General features: G+C 48.7%; 2 protein-coding genes and 1 long non-coding RNA gene across 9 annotated transcripts; 2 read left to right on the forward strand and 1 right to left on the reverse strand.

Moving 5' to 3' along the window:
- Positions 1-167: 167 nt before the first annotated feature.
- RPL35A (ribosomal protein L35a) lies at positions 168-4,053 on the forward strand. Its single transcript, XM_027751094.2, has 5 exons — positions 168-215; positions 503-545; positions 1,789-1,941; positions 3,015-3,159; positions 3,995-4,053. Exons 2-5 carry the CDS (start codon positions 535-537, stop codon positions 4,016-4,018), a joined length of 333 nt encoding a protein of 110 aa, XP_027606895.1. The 5' UTR covers positions 168-215; positions 503-534; the 3' UTR covers positions 4,019-4,053.
- On the reverse strand, positions 4,049-4,820 carry LOC114003765. The gene is made up of 2 exons (XR_003546345.2): positions 4,372-4,820; positions 4,049-4,251 (listed from the first exon to the last, which is right to left on the reverse strand). It is a non-coding gene; the product is annotated as an uncharacterized LOC114003765 (long non-coding RNA).
- On the forward strand, positions 4,142-7,839 carry LOC114003756. Of its 7 annotated transcripts, none has more exons than XM_039378066.1 (4): positions 4,142-4,725; positions 5,655-6,464; positions 6,925-7,058; positions 7,774-7,839. In XM_039378066.1, exons 2-3 carry the CDS (start codon positions 5,906-5,908, stop codon positions 7,029-7,031), a joined length of 666 nt encoding a protein of 221 aa, XP_039234000.1. In that variant the 5' UTR covers positions 4,142-4,725; positions 5,655-5,905; the 3' UTR covers positions 7,032-7,058; positions 7,774-7,839. The 7 variants fall into 7 exon arrangements, with proteins under 7 accessions (XP_039234000.1, XP_027606887.1, XP_027606885.1 ...); XM_027751086.2 differs by having other exon boundaries at positions 5,874-6,464; XM_027751084.2 differs by having other exon boundaries at positions 5,877-6,464.
- The last annotated feature ends 686 nt before the right edge of the window (positions 7,840-8,525 follow it).

The following is an 8,525-nucleotide window of genomic DNA, read 5'->3' on the forward strand; positions in this document are numbered from 1 at the left end:
ACGCGGGGACGGGGCGAGGGGCGCGGCAAGGGCGGCGCGGGGGCCGCTGTACCCCCTCCACCACCACCGCCATCACCACCACCGCCATCACCACCACCGTCTCGGTGCCGCCCGCTCAGGCGGCGTCCGGGCGGCCCTTGGCGGGTCCTCGCGGCGCTCTTCCCGGCGGGCCGCGCGGGGCGGGTCTCTCTGGCCGCCATCTTGGGGCGCTCGGGGTGAGGCGGAGCGGGGCCAGCGGGGCTCGGACCGGGCAGCGGGGCCTGGCGGGGTCGTCCCCCCCTGTGGGGCTCGGCGGTGGGTGCGGGGCTCCCGGGGCTCTCCAGATGGCGCGGTGCGGGCCGGGGAGAGCGCGGGATGGCGCCGATGCGCGGCGGATGGTGCCCGCCTCGGGTCGGGGCCCTGGGCCGAAGGCGCCCGGGGCGGCCGTGCTGTGGGGGAGCGGAGGGTCACGGGGCTCAGGGTGGCCCCCAGGTGTCCACTCATCGCTGTGTGTCGTTTCCAGGCCTGCCGGGACCGGGTCTGCGGGAGGACGCCATGACCGGGAGGTGAGTGACTGCCCGGGGGGGATCGGCTCGCTGCTGCAGCGCTGTTCACCTGGGCATTTCTGGGAGTGGTTAAACAGCGAGCGTGTTCCTGTGGCTGCTCTAGTTTTCAGGATGACTCCTGCCCAGTGTTCTGCTTGGCCCTCAGATGTATGTCCCTATTCTGAGGCTGCTGTCACGGGCTGTTACAGCTGTTGTAAGGCTGTGCCACGCTTTCCTTGGCCTGTCACTAAATGCAGGATATCGATGGTGGTTTTGTTAGTACAGTGTTTGTGGACCTCTAGTGTGCAGGAGAGGCTTGGACATCCTGCTCCCTTGAGTAAGGGAGCTACTATGCCATCGAGATTTTTTGTTGATGTAGGGACTGAGTTTGTAAATGGGGGGGATTGACTGAGTACTCTGTTGTCCAGAGGGGTTTTGGACACCTCCCTGGAAGTGTTCAAGGCCAGGTTGGATGGGGTTCTAAGCAACCTGGTCTAGTGGAAGGTGTCCCTGCTCATGGCAAGGGGGTTGGAACTAGGTGGTCTCTAATGTCCCTTCCAGCCCAAACCATTCGATGATTCTGTGAATCACAGCTTTGTCTTGACGTTTATTCGTGGTGTTCATCTCCTATTATACATGTGTGGCAGGGAGAACTGGATATCTCAGCTTGATCCTGCTGTATCCCGGGACAGGTGGTGGATGCAGTTGGGACAGATGTGCTGTGTGCACGGTGTATAGAGCAGCCTTATAACGGCTTTACCTGGGTAGTGCAGACAGGACTTTGTCCTCAAAAGTTGCTGTGGAGTTTGTGTAATGTTTGTGTCCAGTGGATGTGGAGTTGTGTCTCTGGCTGCCTCCAGAGGCTGCAACTAATTCCTTTGAGGCTACAAATTAGGAGCAGTTCATACTTTTTGTAGAAGTTACTGCAAGACAGGAGGCTGTTTTTGTGGTGTGTAGACAAAAAGCTGTGTTTATTCATAGTATCAGTAGACATTTGGAAACATCACTTGCTAATGCTGAAACACTTCAGCTTTAGTGTAAAGCTTGTAGTGTGGTGTCCGCTGCACAGTTCTCATAAATACTTCATGACTGGGTATTTGGGTTTCCTCTGTTCGCTGGACGTAAGGATTTGCAGTGATTTGTAAAGGTGGGGTTTTTCCTCTGCTGAATTTCTACCAGTTTGTGCTGAAATAGCACGTGATTTGTTTTTACTTCTGTTACCTTGGAATAAATTGTAACTTGCAAACATTCTTCATGTCTCCAGGCTGTGGTGCAAGGCCATTTTTGCTGGCTACAAACGTGGCCTCCGAAACCAGCGGGAGCACACGGCTCTTCTGAAGATTGAAGGTGTTTATGCCCGCCAAGAGACAGACTTCTACCTGGGCAAGAGGTGTGCCTATGTGTACAAAGCTAAAAAGTAAGTCACTTTTTATTCTTATGTTGAATTAGCCAACTCTTGTGTCAGCTTTTGCACTTGCCAGGATGTGAGCAGGCTGTTCACAGAGCTGTTGTTAAAACAAAAATTAATTGTGCTGGATTTATCAATAGAGTGTCCGTGGAGTGCTTTGTGGGCCAGTTTCCTGGCTTAGTTTTGTTTTAAAAGTTCTTGGTTATTTTTGCTTTAGTTGGATGATATGTTTTAATTTAGAGAATTATATTATGTGAAATAATCATTCACTTCATAAATGGTGTGTTAAGAGAGCAAATGGGATGAGAAGCAAGTTTTGCCTGAGAGTGGCAAAAACTGAAGGTGGGTTGATAGAGTAAATTGAGATGAGGTGCATTTGTGTGGAGTTGAGCACTATGAGCTGTTGAGTTACTTAAACAATAGAATGATTTTGTGAAGCCTGGAGTAATTTGTATCCTGCCTTTTGTGTGGCCATGTCAGAGCACTCTCTGTCACTTCTGCTCTGCTGCCACTGGAAGATAGATGCCATGAGAACAGCATCTTATTACCTTTCACTTCCTTTTGTTTTTTATTTTATTGAATGTAGTTGTTAGTATTCAGAATTGCCTTGAATAAAATTGATTAGATTGTTAACTTGACCACCATCATTTCTAATGTATGGTACTTGGCTGTTCATCTGAAGCACTTTATGTCATCTATTCTAGTGGCTTATTCTTCTCTTGCCTTTGTTGTGCGTGGAGAAATCTTATAAATAAGGTGTTGTATTTTCTTTGGAGTTGAAATTTTTCAGTATGAACACGTTAGCAGTAGAGTTTTCCAAATTTTTGAGCCTGGTAACTTGTTAAGACTTCTCCAGTGGAGCTTCTGGCAAATTACAAGCTGTAATACCTACCTGTTTGAAAGGTACAGTGAAAATTCCAGGCCTGGCAAATTTTGCAGGTAAATGAAAGTGGAAGTTGGTCTGGTTAAAGAAGGCTGTGGATTAAAGTCACTGAGGTGCCTTGAAGAGGCCACACTGTCGCTGATGGTGACAGCAGAGCTGTGACTGCTGTGCTCAGCTGTTCCTTTCCTCTCTTCCCCAGCAACACCGTAACTCCCGGGGGGAAGCCCAACAGGACACGGGTGATCTGGGGGAAGGTGACACGGGCCCATGGGAACAGTGGCATGGTCCGTGCCAAGTTCCGCTCCAACCTTCCTGCCAAGGCCATTGGACACAGAATTCGGGTGGTAAGTGGATTTATTTTGGCAACAAGATATTTATTGGCAGTTTTCGAGGTGCCTTTTTATTCCACATAGGGGGAGAGAACACTTGAACTGTGGTTTTGTTCTGTTGGTGTCGTGTTCAACGTGGCTCAGTGATTGTGTTCCTTTTGGAGCCAGGAGAGGTTATTCCTGGCTTCTTGGGCTCAGGGGATTTGCCTCATTGCCAGGGGCTGTGTGCTTGCTCCAGTTGTCTGGAAAGGTTCTTCAAGTTCCAGGACTCAGGTCCCTTCTAAAGCGACCTTGATTTCTTTTTCCTGGATCTTTTCCATGTATTTTTGCACTCTTCTACTCCAGTTCCTACCTGTTAATTTTTCTACTACCTCCTAAATGTTGTAACTGAGGGGAGTGCTGTCTTAATGGGTCCGCTGGTACCTGTTCCACAGTCAGTGTCTTAGCCACAGGGCTTCAGTGAGACTGTACCTTTTGGTACAGTACTCACCCAGAGCTGTGATGCAGTATTTTCATACTGATGATGTCAAAAGGAGTATCAGAGGGGTGCAACCCCTTCCTTTCTGCCTCTTTCCTGTGCCTTAGAAAAAGCACAGTAGGAGCAGCACAGTTAAATCCTGAATCTAGAGCCGTGGGAACTGTTGCTGTCAGTGTGCAGGAGGGCTGGCAAAGTGCTACTGCAAGGCACTGAACCAGCTGTTGGGCTTTTCCATTGTCACACCTCTTCTCTGTAAACTGGGGGATTGCTTTTATAGCAGTTGAAGAGATTGATGGTCTAGATTGTAACTGCAAAACTTGTGTTTAAAAACAAGATATCTAACATGATTCTATCTGGTTTTCTGTTTTACAGATGCTGTATCCATCTAGGATCTAAATTTTTATTGAAAATAAAATGGAGAATCTGTTTAACTTTTGTACATTTCTGTCTTTTATCCCCTCCACCAATTTTGAGGGACTTCCTTCTCAGTAGTGTATCAGAGTTGACAGCACAGAGATGCTGTTGGGACACAAAGCTGCACAGTGGAACAGGGATTGGACACATTCCTGGACAGGTGTTTGTAGAGCAGGCTGCACTCTGAAGATAAATAACTGCCACCTCTGTGCTTCCTGTCATGGAATCAACATCACACAGGTTTAGCTCATTGCAGGGCTAAACAATAAATGTTTGCAACCTCACAAACTGCACACAACTGTTGTATAGAACACTAGAAGTGTTTCCTTGCTGACCTGGTAGAGGGGAACTTCCTCCACGTGGTGCTGAACTGTTGATGAGACAAAACTGTGTAATTGTGACATCCTACCCTTAAGAGTGGGATGTCACAGTGGTGGGACACTAAGTCCTAGCAGGTGCAAGTTCTCTCTCACATCTGAAGATAGTAGTTCCAGTAGAATCCTGAATAATGAGTTCGAGTGTACCTGGACAGCACCCGTGCCTGTAGTGTCTGCTCTGTGGAATTTATTTAAACCTGTTTTCATCACAGCTCTGTAGTGCCTGAGTGGTAACACTGGCTGGATTCCTGGGCTTATCCCACTGTCTCATGTGGGGCGAGGATCATCACATCACTTTCACAGCTGTCTAAGGTTTGTTGAACAAGAAGGGTGGTGAAAAATGAGTTTTAAGTCTTGAAGTGCAAGGCTCAGAGTATCTTAGTACATCCCCCCCAAAACGCAAGGGAGTTATGAGACAACTGCAGGTTGTCATGGTTGCTGCTGATGTCATAGTCCCAAAATGACCTGTGGATACCCTGAGTGGGCAGTTCTACACATTCTGTGTAGTTCCATCATTTTCAATGCATCCCTAGTCAGGCAGGCAGGTGAGTCCTTGGCTCATCCCTCCCTGGGCCTGCTCCAGTGCAGTCCCTCCTTCCCAGGGGATGGGAACTTCCTTCTCCCTGCCTGGCCCTGCTGCCAGTATGTGTCAGAAAGCCCTTTGAGCTGTTGGCTTTGCTTGTCTCCTGCAGTGGGCTGGTATTTCACAGCTAATCCTCTTCCTTCTGAAGGAGGTGGAGTAGTTGTATGTGCAGAGTACATTGTTGGGTAAATCAAACTTTCTTTTGAATGGGAATTAGAAAACTGGACCTGTCTGCTCAGCTGTGGTATAGAAGTGATTTTGCTGGACTTGCTTCAAGATGTAATCCTGCTGCCACTGCTGTCCCTGGCAGCAGGAAGGCCATTGCTTTGGAAAGCTGCTTTTTTTTAACACGGAGAAACTGCAGCTTAGGGGATGTTGGGCCAAGTCAAGTAGGGCTTTGGTCTTCCACAGCTACCAGTGGGTTGTACACATAGAATTCAAAGAAAGATGGGTGGAATTTCCAGATTTAGCCATGAGAGGGGAAGGAGGAGGAAACAGTGAGCAAAATTTGACTGTAACAACAGGTTGGTAGGCTTATAGTCACTACCATGCAGCTGGATTTTGCTGATGAGAAGGTAAAAAGTCCTCTTGAGTTTGATGCCTAAAAATACATAATGATCCCTTTTCTCTCTCCTATCATCTTTTTCTACTGTACCAGATTGCTGAGGTACAAAGCCTGTTTCTGGGAGGTCCAACATCAAACAGCACAAGGCTGCAATTTTTTAATCTTTGTGTCAAAACTGCTGTTTCCTTTCATGTTCATTTGGTCCCACCAAACCCAGCGTTTGCTGCTCAGAGCAGCAGGTGCTGCCTGTTTTGAGGACTGTGCTGTGCAACTGCCTTTGCTACAGCAACCCCCTTCCACTCCTTTCCCCAGCAGCACAGCAAACTGACGTGTGGGAGGAAGCTATGGCATCAAAGGAGCCTGCCTCCTTTGTGGACCGGACCACCTGGGAGCTCCTCAACCTGCTGGACATGCTGGGAAGGCGGAATGGACGGGTGGGAGTGATGGAGGTGGACGATGCCGAATCAAGAGCCCCCTCATTGCTGGTGGACTTTACCCGGGACCTGTGTGGCACAGGTGACATCAAACATAAGCCACAGCAGACAGGGAGTGAGGGAAAGGAAGAGGAGGATGTGATGCCGCCACATCTGATCTTTATGCTGTGGCAAGCCAGTGTGTTGAAGAGGCTCATGCAGTGGGATCACTTGGATGAGGCCATCCGGGATGTGAGGAACCTCCTCCCTTGCCTGCCGGATGTGCTGGTGCTTGTGATGATCCGTCCAGATCGCCAGGAGCAGCTGGACCAGGCAGTGAGAGCACTGAGGAGAATGCACTGTGTGCTGGATGGGGCCCTGCAACTGCCCGTGGAGACAGCGATCTACAGCCCAGGCCAGCCTGGAAGTGTCCTGGAGGCAAAGAGAGCTGCCTGTAGAGCACTGAGAGAAGCCTTGAACTGCCATGAAGGTAACTGGTGACACAGCTAAACACATGGGACTGACAGGTTTTTGGAAACAAAAACATGTTCAGGGTGGAGCAGGGAGGAGTCTGAGAAACAGTGTAGATGGAAGTGGTGCTTGGTGGCTGTATTCAGATACAGGAGGGAAGATAAGCTGGACCTTGCAGGCAATGTGAGCCGGAAAAAAGAGTGAGTGCTTAAGCGTAGGGATGGGGATGGCCAATGTGTCTGAGCCAACTGCGTCTTCTTCTAACTCAGATGGTGGTGGCTCTTGCCCCAAACCACACATGGCTACAGAAATGCTGCTCAGTGTAACAGCTACAGTTCTGACTCCACTGCTGGGGCTTTCTCTGATGATGTTAACAGTTCTTCACTGGAGGGATGTGCCAACCTCTCTGGGTGAGCCACAGGCCAAAGCTTTGAATAGGATGATGCCAACTGTTCTGTCATTTGTATTTCCTCCCCTAGAAGTCGACTCCCAGGAGCCATTTATTATTTCGCTCCCGGAGCTCAGATACTGCCGTGTTCTGCCTGAACGTAGGCAAGACAAGGTATCAAAGACGGATGGAGAATGAATTCCCTTGGGCAGCAGAACCTGTCAGGTTGGTTTCAGCACTGTTCACCTGGATGTCCTTTTGCAGAACACTTCCCTCCTGGTGCCTTGCTTGTCTGCCCAGGCCTTCTGCATGGACATAATTCATTTTGTGGCTGCTGCCAGAAGGGGACACTGCGCCCTCAGCATCACACTGTCCTGGCCACAAACCTCGGAGTTCTTTGCTGCACTGGCTGAACAATCTACCCCAGGAAACTTCTATCAAAAATCACTGAGTTTCTGCTTTGCACAAAATGCCTTGCTTCTCCCTGAGAAACCTGTCCCTAAGAGACCAGCTGCCAGCAGAGAGGGAATCAGAGCAGGCCAGAGGCCTCGGGATTTAAACTGTCCCAAAACTGAGATAATGAAAGAAACTCAGAGCTAAGACCTAAGACCATGTTTTCCCAAGAAAGCCTGGATGCAGGGGTCTTTGGAATGTAGTTCCCATCAACACAAAGCTCCTGAAACTCCCCAGGGTTCTTTGTAGCAGGGAGCTGACCTTACATACAAGTGGATACCAATAGACATCCAGCAGGTTGAATTATTGGGATGGGTTATTTTGGATGGAAGGAACTGTGGGAGCAGTAGATTATTATTAAGTCCAATTACCCACATAATAGCTGAACTCATTTCCCATCCTCTCTGGGTATGGCAAGGCACTATGGGTAGCTGCCTGGTTTTGTATTGGGAGTTTAAATGTATTTCTTTTCTGGTTTTTTTTACAGATCTTTTCTTGCCCTAAGGTCTTCATTATCATGAAAAGAAGGATTAAAAGCCTGATATTTATCTCATTTCTGTATGTCTTTGTGTGTATCTATAAGCTTTAAAGCTTCTATTTAAGACTATGAAACTCCTGCTGAAGCTGCAGGTTTGTGCAGTATGGTACAGAAGGGGTGGGATTTGGGCGTGGTACAGAGCCTCTGAACCAACATTTCTCAGGGAAAGGATCCTCCAGCTTATTTTTCAAATATGGGCTCTTTCCACATCCTTAAGTACCGTGTGGCTTTACGAAACAAACCAACCTTGGTGCGGGTGTTCGGGTAGTGCTGGTGCTTGGCAGCCTTTTGGATGAGGTGACCCAATTGCTCTGTTGTGGAAGAGACTGTCCACGAGCATTTGGGCATCTGAAGAGGAATTACGCCCTTCAGTAGCGAGGACATTGATTTTTGTTTTATGGATGAAGCTAATGCAGAAATAGTTCCCTTGAGTCAATGCAAGACGTGTACAGTTCAGGCTGTTTGTGAGTGTAGGAAGGTCGGTGTTAAGAGCTTCCTGATCAGCACATTAGGACATCCTTAAAGCAAGTAGCCACGATGAGGTCCTGTGTTTCTGTTATTTCCTGTGGCATCTGAAATTCATGGATAACCACCAAAATCCAGGCATAGGCCATGCAGCAATCAAGTTTCTCCTTTGGCAGCATGTTTGCACTGTGTTCAGGCACTTTTGTGCAGGGTGATGTGCAGCACTGCCAAGCACT

Source organism: Pipra filicauda, unplaced genomic scaffold, assembly GCF_003945595.2.
Source record: "Pipra filicauda isolate LSUMZ 115617 unplaced genomic scaffold, ASM394559v2 scaffold98_size3848907_pilon, whole genome shotgun sequence".
Taxonomy (NCBI): Eukaryota; Metazoa; Chordata; class Aves; order Passeriformes; family Pipridae; genus Pipra; species Pipra filicauda.

Coding starts and splice junctions, on each gene's coding strand:
- RPL35A (XM_027751094.2), top strand. Junction 1,942..3,014: donor TATGTGTACAAAGCTAAAAA/GTAAGTCACTTT, acceptor TCTCTTCCCCAG/CAACACCGTAACTCCCGGGG. Junction 3,160..3,994: donor TTGGACACAGAATTCGGGTG/GTAAGTGGATTT, acceptor TCTGTTTTACAG/ATGCTGTATCCATCTAGGAT.
- LOC114003756 (XM_027751080.2), top strand. CDS start 4,874: ATGACCTGTGGATACCCTGAGTGGGCAGTTCTACACATTCTGTGTAGT. Junction 4,959..5,873: donor ATCCCTAGTCAGGCAGGCAG/GTGAGTCCTTGG, acceptor TCCTTTCCCCAG/CAGCACAGCAAACTGACGTG. Junction 6,465..6,924: donor AGCCTTGAACTGCCATGAAG/GTAACTGGTGAC, acceptor TTCCTCCCCTAG/AAGTCGACTCCCAGGAGCCA.